The sequence below is a fragment of the Manacus candei genome, unplaced genomic scaffold (assembly GCF_025592945.1).
Source record: "Manacus candei isolate 608988 ecotype Guabito, Panama unplaced genomic scaffold, ASM2559294v1 h1tg000069l, whole genome shotgun sequence".
NCBI lineage: Eukaryota > Metazoa > Chordata > Aves > Passeriformes > Pipridae > Manacus > Manacus candei.
Window position 1 is genome coordinate 6,388,457 of NW_026138117.1, and position 25,198 is coordinate 6,413,654.

At 38.7% G+C, this 25,198-nt stretch overlaps 1 protein-coding gene and 1 long non-coding RNA gene across 2 annotated transcripts in view; one reads left to right on the forward strand and one right to left on the reverse strand.

The window, feature by feature from the left end:
• Window positions 1–1,029: 1,029 nt before the first annotated feature.
• LOC127479652 (uncharacterized) lies at window positions 1,030–9,938 on the reverse strand. The gene is made up of 3 exons (XR_007907634.1): window positions 9,832–9,938; window positions 2,664–3,516; window positions 1,030–1,234 (listed from the first exon to the last, which is right to left on the reverse strand). It is a non-coding gene; the product is annotated as an uncharacterized LOC127479652 (long non-coding RNA).
• The window catches only part of MRPS9 (mitochondrial ribosomal protein S9), a 33,725-nt gene continuing 18,458 nt past the window's right edge, over window positions 9,932–25,198 (forward strand). The window contains exons 1-2 of the mRNA XM_051806884.1: window positions 9,932–10,021; window positions 17,134–17,313. Of these exons, the coding sequence (XP_051662844.1) occupies window positions 9,932–10,021; window positions 17,134–17,313 (270 nt within the window). The remainder of the gene's footprint in view (window positions 10,022–17,133; window positions 17,314–25,198) is intronic.

Genomic DNA, 25,198 nt, shown 5'->3' on the forward strand with positions numbered 1-25,198 from the left:
GGTTAAGTAACCTAAGGATGTACCTAAGAAATTGTTTCTGTGCATTTCTGAATAAGAGTTTTCATTCTCAGTCTTGTTTATTTATGTGTTTTGGACACACACTATAGCTTACTTTCTGCTACAGGCTTCTGTCCTACCACCATCATCTGTTTATTTTTACTCTTAAATGCATATTTGGAATTGTCACTTAAAGCATATTTCGTCAACATCATTTTCTGTTCTACTTTACTCGGCTCTGTTTATTTTCTTTCCATATCTTCACTTCCATTTCTTTAAATATTGACTTAGAAATTCTTTAATTCTTAAGGAAGAAAAAAGACAGACATTTCTACTGATTTGTGGTAGGATTACTCATAATGTACTATATATGCCCATGCGATAAAATAAATTTAAAAAACAGATTTTGTTCTAAATCAAGAAAATCCACCACAAATAGAACCACAACAGCTTGTTAGCAGAGAAAGAGAATATTGCTGTGGCACAAAGGTTTCTAGATTTTTCCAAAGGCATGTAAAACAATGAGATAGTGGTGTGAAAAGGAAGAATCTTCAGATATGGAATACGGAGGAAGGCTCAAGAATGTGAATTCACTTGGAGCTACTAAAAATACTATCATATTCCAACAGTAACATTTTTATAGATTAAAATCCTAAGTACAACTGGCAGTCTAAGGAGAAGTTATTTTGAAAAGATGAGCCATCTTTTTATAAAATTGGTTCTGATTCTTTGAAAACATTTGGCTTCCATCTGCTACAAATTATAAAGGAAGCGCAGAATAGGTACAAAAGAGGGAATATTAATTATTCTTTCAATTCTTTTCATTGATTTATGGATATGATCTTATTTGTTTTAGCATAAACGAACACTATATAGTCTGGTGCAATGAGCATATTTTTAAGTAAAAAGAAGATACTTCCCTGCACACTCTCTTTTACAGCTCCTCTTTTGGGTCAGCTTGTTCAGACATCTTTAGCAGGGTTCAAAAAGGCTGCAAGCAGCATATACAAAACTTCATATTGTAAATCCACTATTTATTGGCAGCACCCACAAAACGTAGCTAGGATTTAACATTCAATCACTACTGTGCTTGCCATCCTGACAAAGCACCTGATGAATCTCTGCTGGCCAGGCAGGTATCAGTCATGGGGGAAAAGGCTGATCTCCAGGGCTCCTGAGGATGGTCCCTCATCGAGGTGGAGCTGCCATCTTCTACCTCAAGCTGGAGGTTTGTGGCCTGAAAAAAATCCATTAATTGATCATGGAAATGCTTAGGACCTGGTTTTAAAATCCCTTCTTGTGGTGAATGGTATTGAATAGTGTGTCATTAATGGCAACAATTTTGTTCACCAGATAAGAAGTTCTTTAAAGAAATACAGCAGCACAATCCTGGCCTTGGCGCAGGAGAATGGAATCCTCCCATTTTCACAAATATGTCCAGGTTCAAAAAATGCAGTGCTATTTACATTCAATTTTCTTATAATCTTCCACTCTACATTTCCATTAATTTTCTTCACTGATCTTAAACTTAGCTTCTGAAGATTCCTAAATTTTACATTTTTCTGAATACCATACCCCCTAACAGTGCCATTACTCAGTGAGAGTGATAAGCTGTTCTGTGTATTCTATCAGCAAAAACACAGTATCATCTAGAACTAAACCTTAACTGAGAGATCTACTGAATATTACAAAGAAGATTTGAGAATTTGGAAAAGTCCCCTAATATTTGAAAGGAGAAGACTCACTCAGATATGTTAATTCATTTTGCTACATTTGTTCTACTACTGGAGTGAAGAAGGAAAATATTTATCATCTAATTTCCAATATGAACACGAGAAGACAAAAATTTGATTTTTCTTAAGAATGTCAAACAATTCCGATTTTGTACATCAAATATTTGCATTAATCTGAGACAAAATCTGAAGACCATTGTGTGTTTGTGAACATTCTCAAAATAATTAGAAGGTGTTTAAAACCTCTTTCAATATACCTAAATAAACAATTTAAAGTAACAATTAAACTACACATCATTTGCAGAAAATTTTAAACAGAAAAAGAAAAAAAAAATTTTGTTTCCCTAAGCCTGTTCCTCATTGCAAGGCCAACTATTTGCAGTCTCCAATAAAGTATTTAAAATGTGAACAGTAACCTCAGTATGCTTTACCAAGTAATTTCTCATTTAATTTTATGTAACAGAAGAGTTACAGATAGTTGACTCCTCTCCCCTTTTTCTTTTGGTGTTTGAAACTGTAGTTTTTATTTTGAATAGTATCACATTTTCCCTGACAACTCCATTTTGAAAAAGATGTTTTTCCTGAAGGTTTATTGCATTAAAAAATGTATTTTTTTTTCATATTTGCTCAGAATCTCTAGATTTCAACTGAAAATCCTGTTTCATTAACTTTTTTTAATGTATCCAGAAGAAAGTAAAACTAGCAATCGCATCCCAGGAGACAGTGAAGTCCTCTCCCAAAAGATATTTTACAAGCTTATGTATTTTGCTTTTTTTTTTTTTTTAAGCAAATGGAAATAATGTAATCTGGTTAAATCATATTGTATATCTAAGTATAGATTGACCTTTCCATGTAACTTTATGAATGACTGAGAAGGCTTGGCCGGAGAGACAAAATGTCTGACATCTTTAAAATATGCTGGAGCCTACTTACCTCTGCAAGGTTCAGGATAATTTGCTGCCAGCCAACCGTGTCCAGCTGGATTGTGGCAGCACATTATAAATGACACATGACTTATGTCATCAGTAAGTAAGTAAATCAGTCAGTTTGTGACTGTGCTCACAGAAGTTGGAGATTCCTTCTCTTTTTTTCACCTGAAAATCTGCAAACTTTCTCCCCTCTGTTTCGCCTCCTATTTTGAAACAGAATTATCATAATCTGAGAAATACAGTTGCTTGCTGCAGATGTTTAGATTTAGGCTGACGTGCAGTATTAGATTCTCACATGTAAGGAGGTGATGATTCAGACAGTTTCTACTGACACTTATAATAATCTTAATTACATGTGCTATTTCACAAGTTAGCTCCAGACTGCATCATTTGCCCTCTTAAGTGCTTTCTTTGGTGGTTGAAGATGGCAGAGCAAGACATGTCAAAACAGAGACTGCCTTTCTACCTGCAGGTCAAGTTGAGAAGAAAAAGTGTTCAAAAATGCTTCCTACTCTTCTCCTCAGGATTATTTCCTGCAGTTGGAACTTGGCCCAAAGTGGTCAGTGGCTGACAGGTTCTCCAGGCAGACATAAAACACTTGTAAGCAAAACTATATTCCAGGTGCAAGCTTAGTTCTCCAAGAGCAGAGTACTATTTCTGCATTTGGATTAGCTCTTGCACTGATGCATGAATGCTAAAGAAGCTTCCCACGCTTACTTCCCTCTCCAACCACACCCACACAAGATTATTGTGGACTAAGCTCTTCTACTTGTCCAGCAGAACAACTTCCAGGCGTCATGCTGACTGAGTCTTCAGTACTGGCACCCACGGGGTAAACCTTAGGTATTGCCTGGTTGCTGTAGTAAGAGAGAAAACAAAAAGAACGATCAATTCTTTCCTCAGAACATCTGGGTAAGACATCTGTAGTATATTAGACACGTGGTTTTGCTGGACACTTTATAGCCTTGACACAGATTCAATACAGGCACATGAATTCTGTAAAGTGTTCTACAGCAGAAAACTGCAAATTATTTTCTTTGTTATTGAATATAATGGCCAGAAAGTAAAAGCAGTGCTTCGTGCTTTTTTTTTTCTCTTCATCCAGACCCAATTTGTCATTCTCTTTCCTTGTTATTTCTGGTAAAGATGCATTGCATGTATTTCTTTAGACCTTCTGTAGAAGCCCTGATGACTCAGAAGCTTCCGCTGCTGCGGATGTTTTAAAACCTGAAATCGTTTAAGTCATAATTTCTTGTACTTCTTTCTTTCAGAGACTGGTTCAAAGCCTGTTAAAGTTAAAACATCCTTTTCAGCTCCGAATTGGCTGTTATTTTGGTCATTATTTTCATTTTGAGGGGAGAAGAAGTTTAATTCTGAATAACCACCTTGTCCTTTTTAGAGTGTCTCCAAAGGAGCATGGAAAAGTGCAAGGTGCTGGATCTGCCATTTCCTGAGCTCCAAAGACATTGAGAGGATCACTTTCATTCTCTAACTTTTCAGCTCCCATCCAGCTCTCAGAAGGTAAATGCAGTCTCCTCTCAGACTAGTTTGTGGCCAAGGTGCCCATGTCCTCAACAACCTGGTCCTCTCAGCAGCATTAACTGAGTGTCTGGAACCACAGTGCTCAATGGGACAGTGCTTAGTCATTGACCATCACGCACCCTGCATGAATTTTAATCCAGCAGGACAGGCGTGAGGCCACAGGAAGGTGCATGCCAGCCTTAAAAACAAAACTGAACTTGCAGTCTGACAAACATACAGACAGAGTTCACAACCTCCAGCAGCATCCATAAACTGTACAATGGCAAATCCCTTGTGTTGTCTCAGGAGGGCATGCTCTGAGATGTATTTTCTGGTTATCTGGTGTCTATTCCCTTGCTATAAACGAACCTTGGGAAGCATATACAATTTGAAAAATTATTGTTTTCACCTATTTACTGAATGTATCCAGCCTTTAGAATAATCAATAATGAAAAGTTTATAAATCTGAACAGGTTCAGAAATGGGAATAGCAATAAATTTCCTTCTGCATGATGAATGGATAAAACTTTTCTGTGTCTATTTGCATTTCTGGTTCTATTTTGCGCTGTTTCCAGGGAAGGGAGGCTGTTCCCTAATCAGTGCTAACGTGTCTCGATCAAGGTCACTGTCTCTAGGCCAGTCCTTAGGCCTCTTTTATTTAGAAGTATAGGCACAATTTCTAGATATAATGCCAGCTCTGACTCAAAGATGCTGCTAGGATCAGTAATGACATTAGTTTAATTATACAAAGACCGAAAAAGTCTGATGCAAACCCTAGTCTAAAGAACAGCTCCAAATGATTCTATTATTGAAATACTGAATCAGCAATAGCAACAGTGATAAACATATGGTAGACAGTGTATGGTAGTGTATGGTAGACAAATGACAAAGACACATTACATACTCTAAAAGCACTTGCCAACTAACAATAGGCCCAGACACTACGTTTGGATCTCTTTGGGCTGACTCTTGCATTCATGTGGTATAAAACTATCTTCAGATGCCTCCAAATTACATCCATACAAGTTCTCTTTCCTTCTGAAAACCGGTTAGAAATTCAGTGGGGTCTACTCAAGCACATAAATTATGGCAGAGCTGGAACATAATACCGCAGAAAAGAATGTTCCCCAAAATGCCTTGCAGCGCTCAATGATACCCATAAGCTGCGGTGGGGGAAAAAACCCAATAAACTAGCAACCCTCAGACTGTGAAGAAAAGATGAAAGAGATGTGATCCATAATACTGTGAAAATCTGTGTAACACCTTCTTTCATGGAGAAGGAAAGCTGTGGTAAAGAACAAAACAGAAGGCACTGCTTTACAAGCAAAGATCTCTGGCTATTTTTAATTCACCTTTACTAATTTTTTGCTCAATCCAAACCACTTTCACTATAAAACAAAACATGATGCCTCTGTATTGTTGTTATGTAAATTTTCTTTATTTTTATATTTGATAAATAGTGTTGGAATAATGATTCTTGAAATCTCTCTCACAACAGACTTGATTGACAGCCCCATAAGTGCTGTGCCTTTTATAGTGTAACATAATTGACAACCCTTAGGTAGCTGGTGTATGCAGTCTATGAAACGAAGTGTGCTCGTTCCACATTTGAAGAAAAGTAGGTGCAATGAAATAGTTGTTCTTATTATTAGCCTTTTAAAGTAGAATTTATGTGTTTGCATTAAAGAAAACATGACTTCTGGATATATCAGCCTCAAGCCTTTCAATAGTGATGAAGAAGATCGATGCAAAACAATTTCTGTGTCAAAAAGCACACACATGTCATAAAATATCCGGAAATTACTTAACTGGAACAGAGTTAAAATACTGCTGAATTGTCTGCATTTTTAACATGCATTTTGTTTTTTTTCTAACACATACAGATCAGCTTCTGAAACGCAAAGCTTTCTGTCAAGCCATCCTTCTCCAGTGCTCTCCCTAGCCAAGAATTCCAATTTTTTGTTCAACACTGGACCTGGGTGTTCCTAAACTTCCTTGGGTCTAAAGAAAATCCAGAAAGTGCTCCTGGTTAGGCCCTGAGAAACGTTCTCGGCATGCAGATACTCTTAACATCCTCAGACTCTGCCACCCAACCACTCAGCCCCTAGACAAGCACTGGTGATTGATGTCCCTTTTGACACGTGCCCCGGAACTTCAGCCAAAGTACTTACAGCTTAAGATGGGAAAGAGAATAGAAAATAGTTTATAAGAAGAAGAACTTTAGTTCAGAATTCCTAAACAAATCTATTCTTTTATTTATCTGTAGAGAAAACTTAAAAAATTTAGGCATTTCTTCAGAAATGGATTTGGATTAAGGAATCTTGTGACGTTTTAACTCTCCTACAACTATTTGCTTTGTCTTCTGATGCATGAAGTCCCACCACCTCTGCTGCAGGTTAGCTTGTTCTGTTGCAAGGCAGAAGATCCTGCTACATCCTCCATCATGTTCTGACCTCTTCTCCTGCATGAGTTTCTTTTATATGTAAGCCTAAGATATGGTCTTCGGCTCATTACCAGTCAGAAGACTTTATCAGGGAAGTATCTCTGTGTACCTGCCCTGTCTTTATACTCTTCTGCAAGCATCTATCACTGGCAAAGGGAAGCCATCAGGCTCAATGGACCTTTGGTCTGACCCAGTACTGCCATTCTTGCCCTCTTTTCGACTGCATGAGGTAGTAAGCTGGACAGCCACACATCTCCATCACTGTCACAGGGACACCTCTTCCTCAACCAACTGGTTTTCATGCTACCTATACCAGCAGTCTGAACTCATGCTATCTACTGCAAAAGAACACCCTGAATGTCACTTCAGGACTGTCTGCATGTAGGATGGTAATGTAAGCAGTCGGTAACCTTGGACTGAAGCTCAGCCTTAGGTTTGTGCTCAGGAATTTGCACATACTACAGATGTGTCCCTCAGGCTCTCCCCTGACCCATGCATGTGACAGGCTCAGCCTGGTTTCCTCACTTCGCATTCAGTGATTTTTCATTTCAGAAACCTCAAGCCCCACACAAAGGCACCATTTTATTAATGTCAGGCCATCCCTCAAAGACAGCACTCCAAAGCTTTTATCATCCCAAATCATATGCTTACCCTCATTACCCAAGTCTAAAAACAAAAGCAGGTAATGTGATGTAGGCAACAGTCCCCAGTTCTGTCATTGCATAGACCATGATTAGCAATCTACATGAGGAAATGGGCAACCAGGTTTACAACTGGAACAGGTCTTCAGAGTTGGGCTCAAAAAGGACATCCTGCCACACAAGTGACTAAAGTTCCTCAGAGTGCTTAGCAAAGTATTGGGGTAGTTTACATGGATTAGGTAAGCACCTACAGTCTGTCAACTAAATGCAGAGATAGAAAGAGAAGCCCTTTGGAGTTAATCCTGGAATAAGTAGATTAAACATGGCTTTCTTGCATTTCCCTCTACCTCTGTCTCAACAAACTTTTGACAGAGGGATGGGGTGTAGGTGGCTGAGCATGTAAATAACCTCTGCTCATTTTTATCCTACTTTGGTTTGTGCAAAAAATTGATTTTGAACTGGCGAACCCAGACTCCTGCCATTTGTGCAGAAGTAGCAATCCTTCCATTAGAAGGAATCTTTCTGAAGCATACTGGCTGTGGCCACCACAGAAATACATTTCCTTCAAAGCATCCCAGCTACATGCATTCCCAATCAGTCTAGAAACTACTCACTCAGGTATCTCTGTACAAGTGCCTTCCAGGGGCAAGCAAGCCCAGCTAAGCTTTTTGGCAGCAGTAGGATTCTTGGGAAATACACCTGAAATCTTTGCAAAAATCTTGCACCTTGAAGGGGCAGCCATTAATTTATAAGGGCTGACAGCTGTAAGGATCAAAGAGAGACACAACATGGCCCCTGTCTTTAATGGCTGGACTCCACATACACCAAGATCTTCCTTCAGCAATACGCAAGAACAATTCTGTAACCTCCAGTTGGACTGTATGAACCCCAATATCTTTGAAATCATGCTCCAGACTGCAAAAGCATTCAGGATTTTTTCACAGTGGGCATGGGAGTAGACACATGTAGGAAGTCAAGGGCGTTGAATTTACATCAATTAGCTTCCAAGTACAAGTGGACAATACTTTATAGATGGCCTGCTCCTTAAATTTAATTTACAATTAATTACATGTAGCAAATAAAAAACCCTCACCCAGTGGCGCTTTGCTTTGGTAGAGCCGACGGGTGAGAGTTAACAATTGCTCAGTGCAGTGAGGACCAAGGAGCTCCTCTGCTGCTGAACAAAGCCAAGCTGCAGGGCGACAGATGGCAGATGAGATTCACCACGGGCCTTGAAAAGGCTGTACCCATTGCTGGCATTCTCCACCCCTTCAGCTCTGCTGGTTGCTTCAGGAGATGGGTCAGTGGGACTGTGACCGTGACCCAACCCCCTTTTTCTCTTTTGGAGAAACAGCTGGTAACCAAATGCCATCCCTACGTATGCTGTGAACGAGAGCACGGCTGCAGTTCCCAGTGCTTGGCCAGGTGTGCACAGGAGACACGTCACTGCTCTCCTTTGGTGCAATGTTCATTGCTATCATTTGAGTGTATCCCTGTCAGTAAAACCACTGACATTTTCATTTTCACAGTTGGCAATTGCAAGAATAAATGCACCTTTCCAGGCAGCTTCTTCTTGACCTCCCTGCATGGATGACTTCCCTTGCCCATGGTCAGTTTTCTTATAACCTCTTTTATATCCCAGGGGGGAATTATACTTTTGTCTGTGTGTGGGGAAGCAAGGGCCACTGTGAAAAACTAAATGGAAAAATAAACCTGGAAAAGTACAGATTCGCTTCCAGAATTTCCTCCTAAATAGTAACTGCTTCTAAAAAGAAGATCCCAGTAAGTCTAAAGTAGAACTTTTTAAAACTCAGTTTTTAATTAATTTTCACTTTTCCTGTGGTAGAAAACACAATTGACAAAATCCGTTCACCTGTAAGGGTGTGTCCTATGTAACTTGGGGAAACGAGGAACACTCTCAGGCTCTCAAGGTTCAGTGTCTAGATTAACATCACCCTGGGAGGTGACAGTAATAACACTGACCTCCCCTCAGCAAGACCAACTGCTGTATCTCTAAATGTTATCCAGAGAAGGGCAATGGAGCTGGTGAAAGGTCTGGAGCACAAGTCCTGTGAGAAGCAGCTGATGCAGCTGGGGTTGTTATCCCTCTAGAGAAAAGGAGACTCAGGTGTGGCCTTATCACTCTCTACAAGTACTGACAGGAGGTTGTAGCCACGTGGGGGTTGGTCTCTTCACCCACGCAGCGACCAACAGGACAAGAGGACATAAGTCTTCAACAGCGCCAGCAGAGGTTTAGGTTGAACATTAGGAGGAATTTCTTCACAGAAAGGGTGATGAGACATTGTAATGGGCTGCCCAGGGAGGTGGTGGAGTCACTGTCCCAGGAGGTGTTTAAGGAAAGACTGGACGTGGCACTGAGTGCCATGGTTTGGTTGACACGGTGGTGTTCAGTCATTGGTTGGACTCGATGATCTCGGAGGTGTTTTACAACCTAACTGATTCTCTGATTCTTTTTTTTTTTTCCATGGGGAAAAAACCCAAACACCTGAAACATCCAAATAAACAGTGCTGGGGTGAAATCTGTAACTCCGAGCGATTTTACACACCTACTCGTAACTCTGCCCTTTGCTACAGCCACGGCCGCGGTCCGGCTGGGTGAGCGGGGGGGGGGGCAACGCGCAGGCGCAGCTCTGGCCCCGCCCGCCAATGGGAGGGCGGAGCTGCGCGGCCATGGCGGCGGCCGCGGGGCGCGTGTTCCGGCTGTGCCGGCGGTGGGGCGCGGGGCCGCGCGCGCAGGTGAGAGCAGGGCGCACGCGGGAGGGGTCGGTGGGGGTCGCGGGTTCGCGTCCCCGGCCCGGCTGTCCCTGCCGGGCTGTCCCTGCCGGGCTGTCTCGGCCGCCGTGACATCGCGTGGGAGGCCCCGGTTGGGCCCCGCTGGTGCTACCTGTGCCCCGGGGCTGCGGCAGCGCTGGGGCGGGCAGTGTCGAGTGCCGAACTTGTTTTCCTTGATGTGAAGCAGAAGCAGGGTGGTTAAGCCGTGATTTATTATGTGTATCTCACTAGAATTAACAGAGGCGTGTATAGAGCGAAGGCAGCACTGAAGTACTTTTAAGATGGCAATTTTTAGGTCGATAATTTTGAATGACAAACTAAACCACAGGAAGTTCCACCTGAACATGAGGAAGAGCTTTTTTGCCTTGAGAGTGGCAGAGTGGCACTGGAATAGGCTGCCCAGGAGGTCGTGGAATCTCCCTCCCTGGAGACATTCCAAACCCACCTGGATGCATTCCTGTGTCACCTGCTTCAGGTGACCCTGCTTTGGCAGGGAAGTTGGACCAGATGATATCCAACTATTCTGTGAATGATGTTCGGGCAGCATGTGAGTAGGTAATGAATCATAGAACCACATAAAGGTTTGGGTTGGAAGGGACCTTAAAGACCATCTAGTTCCAACCCCCCTGGCATGGACAGAGACATCTCCCGTTAGACCAGGTTGCTCAGGGCACGTCTCTGAATATCTGCAGTGGAGAGACAAATGTGCTCCACAAGTGCAGTAACTCCTGATTAAACAGGATCACTTTGTGTTGAGAGGGACCGGTGTTCAGCTGATTGCCATTTAATTAAAAAGCTTAGCTGCTGTCGGTATTGTTTGTGCAGGGGTATTTGATACACCTGTATATATATTTAATCGGTGACCAGCAAGTAGATAAAAAGGCCTGCTGGTAACACTTTCAAGTTACAAAGTAATTTAGGATAATAAGGGCTGAAGAACTGTTCGTGACTGAACTAAACCAAACTATGCAGTAACAGAAGATAGATGCAGTAAGGAAATGAAAGGTAATACCGGAAGGAGCAATTTGAACTGTTTATATTGGTTACTTCTAGATTAACTTTATCCATTAGGGGTGAAGGCCTGGTGCCCGTGTGGGTAGTTCTTTATGCAGCAGTCAGGAGTACATGTGCTTAAGGTGTGGAGGGAAGGACAAAGAGAATAAGACTGAAAATACTCTAATGCTCAATTTCATTCTCAGTTTGAATAGTTTGTGTTGCTTTAGTTATCCTATATCAAAGGTATGATTATGACAGTAACTTGGTTTTTCTGGCCAGGCACATGCCTGAGTTTGAGCTGAAAACGATTTGTATTGTAAATGAGGAAATGATCTCAAAGGACGAGTCACTGTAGAAGGTAGGGCTGGAAGGGGCCTTGAGGGATCATTTGTCTGCTCCTCTTGCCACCAGAGATGGGATCAGTACAGGATAGCCTATAGCTATATACAGATTTTCTAGCTGTCTGTGAACCAAAGGATATGAAGGGAACTAATGGGAGACAGGGCCCAGAAAACTTAGACACTCTTCTTTCCAGTGGGTGTAGTTAACTTGTGAAACTGTTTGGTGAAGATATTCAGGATACTAAGCATTTGTGTGAATACAAAAAGCAAGTTGAGAAACTCAGAAGAAGATTCCACTGAGGATCATTAAAAACAAGATATCAGCATGTCTGAACTGCAGATTGCTGGAAACTAGGCAAGTGCCTTGGGAAAATTATCACTGCCTGTTTATCCTGTCTTTGTGCTCTGATACAGACTACTGTGGAGGACAGGGTAGTAAGTTGATGTATCCCTGTTCTGACCTTCTGTAACAATTTCTTACATCAAAAACTTATCTGTCCTTACTGTTCAGAAACTTTTTTGGGGTGCTTGCCCTGAAAATCCCTCACAGTAGTTTTAGTTCATTACTTCTTGTCTCTCTTAATGGGGGAGGAAATTTTAATTTCTTGGTTTTGGTTTTGGTTTTTTTTTTTTTTTTATTTTAAAGTGTCTTGCACTGAGAGAAGAAATGGAAGGGAAACTTTATAATTCCAGTTCCCTTAGCCTTGACTGAGCAAGGGGTTTAGTTTTCTACTCTTCCAATAAGCAAACTGCAGAGATTTAGTACAATTTATAAAGAAAAAAGTATCTAGCTTAGTTACTATCAGTCGATTCTGAAGTAATTTAATATTTGTTGTCAGCAGAAGGGTTCAGAGTGCCATACATCCTGTTGAATTTGATTAGGTTGAGTACTTTATCTAAATCACTGTAGGTGGTATATATGCTGATATCAGAAAGAGATATTTCTTTGATGGCAGTCTTTCAGAACTGCATGCTTGAAATGGAGAAGCCTTTTTTGCAGTTGTTAACCAAGCTAGAGTTGAAAAGCCTATTACTACTTGAAAACTTGTGCCTCAAAACAGTCAGATATAAATTCTCTTCCCCATTATGCACATCCGATACTTGCCATATATCTATATATTTAGAGCTATTTTGTTTCACCAGTGTACCAGAAAACTTAATATGTGGGTTTGGTCTAACACGCACATAAAGTAAGTCTTCTGGAGGGGTGAGATACAGTTTTATAGTTGCCTGTCAAAGGACTTAATTTTGAAAAAAAAAGTTTCTTCTGATGAAACACTTTGTGAAATTTGATATAAAAAGGAATATAAAATCACTTATGCATATGTGCATACTTGTGATACTTTCTAATGTGTTTTGCAAAATGCTTCTGAAACATAAACTTGATACTGGTCCAAATAATTAGTTTGTAGGCCAACTGAAATCTGAGATTATATAAATGTTTTTTTAAGTAAAGCAATTAAAACACATTTTTGTGAAACAGCACACTAAAAATGCAACACTTGCCTATTGAGCAAAAAGCAATTTTTTAGAAACTGGGATGGATGGCTCTGAGCATTTATATTCTGTATGATTGCTACATAATACGTTTTTCTTGTACAAGTGATCAGAGGACTGTTGTTGGTGTCTTGCATGTCTACTGAGTTCAGTAACACTGGCTGTGCCAGTAATTGGAACATTGGACAGCTTTAGACCAATTGGAACAACTTTAGTCCTGCGTGCTGATGTGGTTATACAGCTCCACATCTCTTACTGAAGTCCTATCCTGGAGATAACTTTTTAGTGTGAATTTGTTTGTGCACTGTGTGGTTTTGGAAAAGGAGGTGGTTGAAGTCTGCCAACTTAGAGCACGGAAGAATCATGAAGATGGTGTGACCATGTGTCTGCCACATCACGTAGCGTTGTCTTCTATCTCTGTAACTGTGTCTTGTTGTAAAACAGACAACTTTGGCTCTTGAATTTAAATCTCCTGACTTTGATTCACTTCTCATTCTTAAAGTACGGGAAGCTTGTTTCCTCTATTAGTGATATGTATGGGTTTTATATCCATATAGCTCTGGTGAAGCAAAATGAACAGAATGAATAAACAGACAGAGCCTGTTTTTGGTGGAAGAGCGTATTATTTCAGGAGTACTGTTAATAAGCATTATCATTATTATTATTTTAAAAATGGTGAGGCTGCTGTCTGCAGTAATGCTTTATGAAATGTGTAAGAAGTGAATGCAAACCTCTGTGATTTCCTCTACAAAGTAGAGGAGCACGCTTTCTTATATGACTGAAATGCCAGAAGCATTTAACTGTGCTTTGCAGTTCCTGCCTGTGCCACCCATGAAATAGTGCTCTTATCCCAGAAGAGGTACCCAATACAATAGATATTAATTTGCATAAGAGGCTGTTTTCTAATTATGAACAGTTTGTGTGTCCAGGGATTTTCGATTAGTGACGAATTGAAACTAGTGAAGAATATGAATAGCTTGAGGGAAGGAGGACAAAAATGAGAAAATTACAATAGAAATTGACAGGAATAAGATGAACACAATCTTTTTTAAAGTATTCTGTTTAAAGCATGCCAAGAAAGCTATTTTGGACCAAGTAATAAGGAATCATATGTTCATTAACAAGAATTACAAATAATTAGTTACTATTTAGACAAGTAAGACAGAAGATGAATTGAATTCTTTCCTGAGGAGTGACGAGGAGAGAAGAATAGGGAATATGTGTAGATACCTCTGCTTTTTTTTATTGCTTTATAAGGAAATCATCAGAGCCTTGCCTGTGGAAAATGTGTATTTTTAAAATTTTGATTATTTTTCTTTTAATTCTGAATATGTCAGTGTAACCTCACAGAAAACATGAATATTAAAAAGAAAAGAAAAAGGGACAAACTAGGATTAGCATTACATATTATATATATATATATATATATATATATATATATATATATATATATAAACTGTGGAGATAATGAAGCAGCAGCAGGCTCTTCAGCATCAAATTCTGCCTTGGACCTGTTCTTAAATCTTTTGTGGCAGAAGTTTCGGTTAGTTTCCTGAGGTGCATACCTTGGGGGACAAATCTTTATCTCTGTCAGATTATAAAAGCATAGAGGGTCAGTTCTTTCTGACTTATGTGACCTTATTCAAAGATTAGTTTACCTTCTGTATCAAACCTGATTGAATTTATAGGACCCATCCTGCGGCCCAGGCATGTGTTATATACAGGTTTAAGGCAGGATATTGTAGTCTTAATTTCAAATTGAAATTTCAAGTGGGGTTGTTAGATTTTGTTTATTGAAGACTGAGACAGTCATAGATGGGTAAATTAATCATTAATAGCTTTACATATGTGCAGCAAATTGGATTAGTTGGATCAGTCCATCCTGGGTTGCCAGATGTTCAAAATACCAACTGGGCTCTGTGAAAGTACAGAGAAGAGCTGTGTTTCATTTCCTGTTCATGTAGGACTTGACCATGTAATGCAGAACACCAAAAGCTTCTTGTCACAGGAAAAGTTCCTGTAACCTGACTGCATTACTAACAGAAGGTGGAAGTTTGATCTGCTTTTGTGTTTGTCTTGCAAATATATCCATGTAATCTTGTTTTGATGAGACTTGTGGTTATAAGTGGGTTTTGAGATTACTGTCATATTTGTGTTAGTTACAGGAAGGTAGCAAGTATTTTATTCTATTCTTATTAGCTTAACTCAGAATGGTGAAATCCATCAAAATGCTCAGCATGTCTAAATTGTGATCTGGAGAAGACAATTCTCATGACTTGGAGGACATTTAATAATTTCAAATACTACATTTATTTTATTCCCTGTAATCAGAACCCTAACTAGTTCACTTTGCTGTGTGTGTTTGGGTTTTAATGTTTGGCTGAAGGTATCATGGAATCACAGAATATGCCAAATTGGAAGAGACCCACAAGGATTATCAAGTCCAACTCCTGGCCCCGCACAGGACCATCCTCAAGAGTAACACCATGTGTCTGAGAGTATCATCCAAATGCTCCTTGAACTCTCTCAGCCTATGTACTGTGACCACTTCCCTGGAGAACCTGTTCCAGTACCCAACCACCCTCTGGGTGGAAAAACTTCTTTCTAATATCCAACCTAAACCTCCCCTGACACAGCTTCAGGCCATTCCCTCAGGTCCTGTCACTGGTCACCACAGAAGAGAGATCAGTGCCTGCCCCTCTTCTTCACCTCACAAGGAAGTTGTAGACTGCAATGAGGTCTCCCCTCAGTCTCCTTTTCTCCAGGCTGAACAGACCAAGTGTCCTCAGCCGCTCCTCATACGGCTTCCTCTCAAGGCACTTGGCAAGTAGACTGAGGTGGCAGCTCCAGGAGCATCAGGGGCAGTTGAACAATTTACTCAAAGAAATTAAGGTAGAGGGCTCCCCTCTACTTTCTTGCTCTCAGTTGTGTGTTTCAGCCACCTTCTTGTGCCAGCTTTGTCAGTTCTCAGAGCCCTCTCTGAACTGCTCAGACTTACCAGCTCAGCTGAGAGCTGCCCACTTCTTGGGATGAAGCAGAAGTTAGTGTTCTGCCACATGTAGGGAGCTGAACTGGCTTGCAGAGGAGTCCAAGTGCCAGAGCTCGCACAGGGCAAGTGAAGAGAGTGGAGGAAAGAATGCTGGCAGGGGTGGACTGTAAGATGGGCTCTCTCTGCCTTGTGAAACTGTACTGTCTGCTCACAAAGCAGATTTTGAAAGGGCGGGAGTGAAGCATTTCAGGGTACTATCTGATGAACAGAACTGGGCATTTTTCTGAATCAGAAGTGATTCTTTTTCTGTCTCTGCTTTTCTGTCCCACACTGCCTTCTTTCTTGTGATTCCCTCCCTCCCCCGCCCACAGAAGACCACACAAATAATCAGTTCTCATTCAGTTTGTGAAATAATTAAGCTGTAGAGGACTTTAATACTAATGTTGGCGAGCCAAAATAGTGCATAATATTGGCACTTGGCCAGAATTGGGACATTACAGCTCTGTCAGTGAAGCTCCTGTTTTCTGACAGAGAGCTCGATTGAAATTAGTCATCTTAACTACTGATTGTCTTGGAAGAAGTAAGACCAAACCTGCATCCTGCGAAGATCTGAAGATAACTGTCCCCTGAGTTTTGGCCTCTGAGCTGGTAGAGTGCTCGGTAGTATGTGCTGGTAAGAACTGCCCTACTAGTTTTTCTAATTATTCTACTTGAGACAGTGAAGTAGTTTAAGAACCATTCTGGCATTGCCAGTAGGAAAGGAACACTCCATGGCCTTTCCAGAGCCTTTAGCAGTATTTGGTCAGTGGCTTCTGAAATACCACTAGGGAGCTGCCCCACATATTCTTTTCATACTTTGTTGTGGGAGGCCTTTAGGTGAAAGCAAAACCTGCATATTTGCTGATGGATTTTTGTTTTCTTTTAAGACTGGATCTGTTGATCAGTGCTGTGCTTTGCTTTTGCGAATGTTCCTGACATTGGATACTACATTTGTTTCCATCAGAAAAATCTGAACTAATTGTAATGTGTGAAAATGTGCAATTTTTAGAATATTTTTATCTGTTTATGGACATTAAACTGTTGGAAGAAAATGGTTTAATGAGTAACGCTGCTTTTCCTCACTTATTACTGTAATGTGTTCAATCTTGTTATAGGTATGAATAGCTTGTTATATTCATTTATTCATTTTATTTAGAGCTCACTATGCCAGAAATGTAAAATAAGTCTCACTGTTGTTTTATTTATTTTTTCAGATGTTAAGACTGATCTATACCACTACAGCAGTGCAGAGAAAAAATGTAGGAGCCTCAGGACCTGAAAAGTACACGGAGGCATTTATTAAAAAACAGATTGAAGAGTTCAACCTAGGAAAGAGACATTTAGCCAACATGATGGGAGAAGATCCAGAAACTTTTACCCAAGAGGATATTGATGTAAGTACAGATGCTCTGTTGGAGAAGTAATTTACTGTAGAGTTTCAGATATTGAAAGCACTTCACTCCAGCATGAGCCCCTCAGCTCTCCGTGAATTTTAATCAAACTGTCAGAATAAGGAAGAATGCTGCTATACATTGCAACTGTGACTGTGAATAGAAATTCTACCGCTGCTACCATGTGAGGTCAGACATCACAGTATAGAACTGTATGCTATATCTTGCTAAAGCACATGAGGTTCTTTTTAAAAGTACTAATGGATAATCCCTTTGATCTGAGGTTATAAGAGGCACTGTAGAGGTTTATGTAGCATTTCAAAACATTTACCCACAATTTGACCTGCTGTGTATATTTAGAGTTTTCTTGTGTGATATGGTGGGTGCTGGTAATGTAAATTAAGTTTTATAGGGTATTTCACAACCAACACACTGTTTAAGCTTAAGGTTTTGAATATAGACATGAATTTAAGCTCATATCGGTATCTACAAACATACTATTTTATTGTCATTCCCTCTCATGACTGGCAGATGGGTGGCCTCCTCTTTCTCTCTGTCATTTAGCTGCATGTAAAGATATGCTCCCTATCACTCAGAAAAATGTTTTGTGGCATAGATCTTTTTCTTTTATGTCCTACCTGGTCTTCACTTCTGTCATTTCTGTCTTATCACACATCAGAGGTAGGGAAGAGAAATGTAATTTGGTGACATTCACTCTTCGGTGAAGCTGCATGAAGTCTTGTGGCTGAAGTTTTCTTTGCACAGCAACAATACTACTACTATTAGCCATGGCAGCTCAGTGTATCAGCAGGGCCCTTAGGACAGGTGTAGTATTGTGGCAAGTGCAAAGAGAGAGGTGTCCATGGTTTAGTTTTTTTTAGGGTGAGGAGGCCGTTTGTTATCTCTCTCAGTGGCAAAAATCTATCTCCACAGCTGTGTCCATGTAAAAGGTCTTGACAGTGTACTTACTCCAAGAAAGAACTACATCTGTACATGGTGAGACAGGCTGATTTCAAACATGTTTGAGTGGCTTCAACACTAAGTTCTGAAAACTACTCTGAAAATAGGCAGCAAGGCAGAGAGACACAGAGTTAGTGGCTTGTTGAGAAAAAGACTGAAAAGAGACTTGAGTTTTATCAGGTGTCTGAAAATCCATAAGGGAAGCTTGATTTCAAGTCACAAATCCCTAGGAAATTAAGCTTAAGGAGTACAAAGCTATGCACTGATACTGTGTCTACTTTCGTTCAGAGTTGTAGGTATTGTTCTGCTCTTCTACAAACAAGTGCAGGGCAGAGACCCTGCCAGTCTCAGTGCAGAGTGGATAAGGTCAACAGTCAAAATATTCATCGAGGTCAGCAGTAATAGCAGGCTGTTTCCTTCACTGGGTTTTTTATTTCTGTACAAACTATAGAATTTTCTTCTCATGTATTTTTCAGAAGTTTTTTCTTACCTTTAACGACCTTTGTCTTTTTGAGTTACTTTCTTATAAAGTAAGCATGCCCAGACCTATCACCAGAATACCTCCCATGTTAATACAGTACAGTGATGATGCTGATAATTCAGTTTGTCTGAAAGGTTAATGGTAGGAGAATGCATTAGTCTGTAGTCTGGCATCCTTCCTTGATAGGGTCTAGGGAGAAGGCTTGTAGAAAGCAAGACTGCAAAAAATGCCAAATGACCATGTCTAAATAGTGGTTTCTTCTTTGTGAGTCCATAGCAATATGATCATTTGCACAAAAGTAACTGAACTCCACCATTAATAAAAGCAGACTCACTCTGGAAATTAGATTTTACAAATGCAGTGAAGGTGACAAATATAGGACTGCTTTGCAGACTCTGTTAATGAAAAGATGGAGAAGTGGAGCCAAAAGAGTATTGTTTTGTTTGGTGATACCAAGTGTCTGCCCTACATGTTTGATTTCTCCATATTCTGTCAGGTGTTGGGAAATAATTAGTGTGTAATAGTGTCTGCTATGCATAATTAAATTTCTGTTATAAAAATATAAAAGCTCCTTAAGCACTGGCAGGAGAATTATCAAGCTTTACATTTTGAGCAGCCATAATTCTTTCTGATGAGTGCTTATATACCTCCATGTCTTCTGTTAATCAGTCTTTGCAGTGTATTTCAAAAGTAGACATCATAGGATTCTGTCCTTCACTGGAGTTTTAGGTATTGTGAAAGTTTTAAATGGGAAAATAAGTTGACTTACTTGCTAATCCTCTGGATGTTGTGGAAGCAGAATTGCCTCTTACTGATGCTTTTATTTAGGAATGAAAAGTTAAGCTGTGTATTACAACAGTATTTCTGGAGGAGAAAAAAAAAATCCAGCAAATTGATATATAACTCTGCACAAGTCTACCAATTGCTTTTTAATTGGTATTATAGACCTCACTCTGAAGCTAGGATGTTTTATTCTCCTATGTGTGAATATGTGCTATGAAGTTTTTCTAATTGATTTGCTTTGCCCATTCCATTTGATGTATCATTTTTCACAATATTTCATAATTTGTGCTCATTTCTAATGAACAGAGTCGTTAGGACAGGCATGTCTAAGTACAACTGACAGCTAACATTAGGTGCCAGATGCAGTTTATAAAGCTATGTAGAACTGCAGAGAACAGTTTAAATAAATTAGCACCTGTACATTAGTCTCACTTGCTGGTAATTTATAAGCGAATCAGTAGAGATGACATTTAGGTAAGTCATTGATCAAGTTAACAGCTGCATACCCACTGTCCAGCTGGGATACCTAATTAATAGAGATTGCAGTCCTGACCTAGTGCTTTTCCCTGTTTGAGTCTGTAATCCTTTTATTTTGTGATTTAACTTTAACTTACAGTTGTAGTAAACAGCCCACAGTCATTTTCTGCTGTCAGTTCTGTGATATTCCACTTTAAAGCCCAGAAATCTAAGTAAGATTAATACAAGAAGAGCATCTTAAGCTTCATGACCTATTTATATGCCAGTATTTTTATTATTCATTTTTATGCAGTCACTAAATGCTCTCCCAGATATGAGCTCATCATAAAGCAATACTCTTTCCCCATAAGAGTTAGTAAAACTCAAAAGCTAAAGATCTATGTTCATTTTCTCTTGTTGTCTTATGACCTAATAGATTGTTGTCAAGCAGATGGAATAATTTGAATATAAAATAAAGGTTTTCTCCACTAGCATATATACTGTTGGAAAAGTACCAGTAAGATTGTTAACTATGACAATGTTAAATATGGAAAGACTTAATTCCTCATAAGGTGTAGTTTCTTTCAAAACATTATGACTTCTTTAATGAAAAATAAGTTCAATTGCTTTTACAAGTGGCTCAGCACATCTCATTTCTAAATAATGTTCAAATTTTAGTAATGCAGAATGCTAGAAATGAGTCAATATTGGCATATGTGAAATGTCAGAAATGTTATTCAGAACAAAATGCATTTCTGAACTTCCTGTTGTCTGCAAGAAGAGTATCTTGTCCAGCATTATTGTCCTTACAAGAAATAATTTATTTTGTATTGTTTTTTAAATAGTTGAAGATAGCATGCTTTTTTCAACTCTTTTTTGATTTTTTCCCCCAGTGGAACCAAACTCTGCATCAGTATTTTCTTACTTCTGCATCAATCTGAGATGATGACTGCTGTACTTTTTTTTTTAAATTCTTTGTAATAATGTTCTGTGTTTTGAAAAGTTGAAATGAAGATGGAAATAATGTCTGTTTCTTTCAGCAGGCTTTTGGCTTTTTTTTTTTTTTTTACTCTGCAAACTAGACAAGACAATTTTGTTTTGAAAATTATTAGATCATATAAAAATAATGTAATATTAAAAGAAGGTGGGTTTTTCATATAAGGCTAGTGGATTGCTTTGTTTGTTTCTTTTTTTTTTCCCCCAAAAGATGCAGCTAAAATGGTATATCACTTTGAACTTGAAACTTCTTTCTGTCCAAGCTAAAATTCAGCTTTAGATAAAGTGACAATGATTAGGTTGGTTTCAATAAATTTTAATAGATTCTTTTGTTGTTGTTGTTGTTGTTAACCTTTGCTGTCTTGTTAAATAAAACACTCCCTATTTCAGAGGTAGCATTTTGTGTCCCATTATTGTTTCATTGGTTCCTGGGTTTACCCCAAATATTCTGAATTTTGGATGCTGAAAACTGTTGAAGAATACTGCTAGCGTGGTTTGAAGGAAAACAGCTGTTCCAGAAAATATCTTGGTCTGAGAAATGATGAAGTACAGTGACTAAATGATGTGATTCAAGAGGCACGGTTTAAGAAGGGAAGTGGCTCTCATGATCAAGTTGAGGAGTAGAAGAAGCTGAAACAGCTTTTGCTCAGGTGTTTCATTAAAATGTTACGGCATAAAGTGTCACTTCTCTCTTCAGTGTTTTGATGATTAAAGTTTTGTATGTATTTAAAAAGGAATGAGCTGAATTCTTGAGCCCTCTGCCAAAAAGGATGCTGCTGCAAAGGAGCCCCAGGGGGAGGTTTTTATTTTTTTCGTTTTTTTTAAAAAAATTTTCCCCCCCTTATTCTTTCTTTGTTTTCTATAAAATACTTTTCCTCAATGGGTGTTATTTAGATGACTATCTTTGCACGTGACTTGAGCAGTGAGAATTGGTGGGATGATTTGTGTTGTAGCTTCAACAAAAGTGTGGAAAGACCCCTGGGCAAGATCAATTTAAGAACTGAACTGCAGTCTGTTTTCTCTAACCCAGTATGACACAGTCAATTCTCTTTGACTCAGTCAACTCTGTTGAATTTTTAATTTCTCAAGACATTATCAAAAAAGGGAACAGTAACTCTTACCTAGCTGAACTTGTTTGATTCAGAGTTAGTCTCTGACATTTGAGAAAGTGAGTGAACAAAATTTCTTGGCTTGTAGATTGGTAGGAGGAGAAGGAGGATCAGGCATCAGCATGTGCAACAAGCACAGGGAAGAGGGAAGGTGAAGGTGTGGCAGTTACACTGAATTTGCACAACATGCCACATGCAGTGCTAGACAGATTACTTAATAAAATGGTTTGCATGTTTGAAGGACTGCCAGATATGCTTTTTGTTTTGTTTTTCTTTTTTAATGGGAATGGAAGATTGTTCTCATTATTGCAAGTGAAAGACATTTTGATGCTGTGGGCAGTATATTGGCTCATCTGGTCCCTCAACCACTGATAATACAACAGAATTCCTTTTAATTTGCTACAGGAATGTTAAGTTTACCAATGCAGTTTAAGAAATGTCTGATGTAAACTATCTTGTTACTAACATATATTCATTATGATCTGCTTTTTTAAAGGTGTGACTGCTGGACATTTTCTTTTTCTTTGTGTGAATTAACAGTAAAGTTTAAAAACAAAGGCTTTCAAATCCTAAAAGGAGATGGCTAACATTTTTTAGTAACTCATAGCAGCAGCAGACTGTACCCATTCCACCTTTTTCAAGTAATTTATGTAATTATTTTTGGAAACAGCATTATGTCACTAGGTACCAGGATTTTGAATTGTGATTCTGCTGAAAATAATTATGGATGTTTCATTTTTAGAAAGCTCTGGTTTATTTAGCTGTGAAATAACAGCCCAGAACCCATGGGGTGAATGTGTCTTATATAGCTGACATGATGCCCTGAAGAAAGTGGTTCTTGGTCATCATATTCAGCACAAGAGTTTCTTTAATCTAGAGTTCAAGTCTATATAAACCCTAGAAAGAAGGATATGGGCCAGGACCCTTAAGCTGAAAACCACTTCTGGAATGGAAAACTGCAGTTAAATCTAAAAGGTTTCTTGGGACCTTTACTGCTAATATTTACTCTTTGATTATAAAGTTTTAAGAGGGACATTCACCTGCTTTTTGTTTTTAGGAAAATGCAGAATGTATGGCTAATTCTCTGCGGAATTTTGGTTTGTGACATGAAGATTCCTTGGAAGGAAACCTGAGTTCCAAATCTGAAGACATTGTCAAAAGATTTCAGGGAAATAATTTCATGGTTATATGCTTCAGCTGCAGTTTGGAGAGACTAATTCTAATGTAATTCCTAAGACTGATCCACCATCTTTTTTTATTGCTAGTACACATGGGTGTTAAGAATTACAGGGGGGTTTTTTAATACTTTTCTACAAAACTGAAACATTTACATAGATAAAATCAGCTTCTGTAGATAAAGTTCCCAAGAGGCAGCCTGACTTGCTATGTAGGTGCTAAAAATACAGTCTGAGGAGCCAGCTATGTAAAATTAAGAAGAAACTTCTGAGTAAAGTGGAATTGGAGTCTGTTGCATCCCAGGATCCTTGATTACATTTCCATAAAAGGGAAAAGGCAGGAAGACTCTATTTCTTTCCATTTTGGAAAAACAAAAAGCAAATTTATAAAATGAACTATTATTCTTTGGTTAATTATTTTGTGTAGAGCTGAAAGTAGATGTTAGGATTTCTTAATGCAGGGTGTGCTTATGCCTCTAGTGTGAAAGACATGAGTATATACATATAAAATAATAAAATAAAATAATAAAATAAACTTTCCAGAAGTAGATAAAATAAAATAAATATAAAATAGATATATATGAAGTAGATAATATAAAATAGATAAAATAAAACAGATATAAAATAAACTTTCTAGAAGTAGAAGGTCTCAGATGGCAACCACTTTCTTCATTATAGATGTCAAATCGTTATATTTGGCATTTATTGAGGTGTCATAGTTACAGTAACTGTTTTGACTGAGATTCTGGAAATGCTTATATAAAGATTATGTCTTAAGTACACACACACAGTCAGTCTCAGTATCCTGTAATAATTTCTTTTAATATATTATATAAGGTGTTTGTTTAACATCATTTGGCTCACAGCAGATTTCTCTATTGTCATCATAATTAATCCCCATTTGTTCGTAAATAGGTGTTCACCTACGGTGTGTATACATAAAATGCCCATTGACTAACAAATGGGAATACAGTAGTCACGAAGAGAAACAAAATCACCATTTTATAAAATCAAGTTAAGCCTTTTGTTTGCTTCAGAATTCTCAAAATTTCTGTTCAGAATGCCAGTAGGGGATTAATGAAAGTAATAGGTTAGGTCTTTTTACACTCCATGCATATTAAATCAGTTGAAGCACTGGCAAACCACTCCAAGTCAATGGAAAAAATTGTCAGGAAGTAATAGCCCTAAGGTAGCCTAACTAACAAAGAACCATTCTTCTTGAGAGAAGATTTTAAACTCAGATTTTATTGTAATTCTACTTTTCTGTACTGTTTAATGGAAATATAAATGAGACCACTGCCAGAGGGGTTTATTTGGTTAGTCCATTTTACTGAACAAGCACAAGATTTCTATCTGAGGCTCTACTACCCACTGTCTGAAGTTGGCTACACTTGCCATACCCCTACATCTGGGGTTTTTTGATGGCTAGTTTTTTCTAGTTTTTAAAAACAAATGAAAATAAACAACTCTCAGAAGTGCATATTTTTGCGTTATTAAATTCTGGTTTAGTTATATTGAAGAGGGAGAGTAAGATTATGTTGAACAGAAATGTGTGTCATTGGGCTTAACCTTGTAAGGTGCTTCACCCTACATTTTGCAAGAATGATTTGTATTATTGGTATGCTAACTTTATTTGCTGGAGGCAAATAACGTTCATTTTATACATCACATAAATAGTGGTAAATGTTGGTTTAGTAAAGGCAAAGTATATACCTTGTACATAGCAAAAACAATGGTAAACAATGAGCATGTAATGAATGTCATACATTTTTCTAAATTATTTTAGCAAACCTTTAGGTATCTAAGGAAAAGAAAGTGATTCACAGTTGTTTCCAAATGCAGTGATCAATGAAATGCTTATTTAGGCTATGTGAAATATCTTCTACTGCCACAGCAAACACAGCTTTTTAGACTTAAGGAAAGCATGT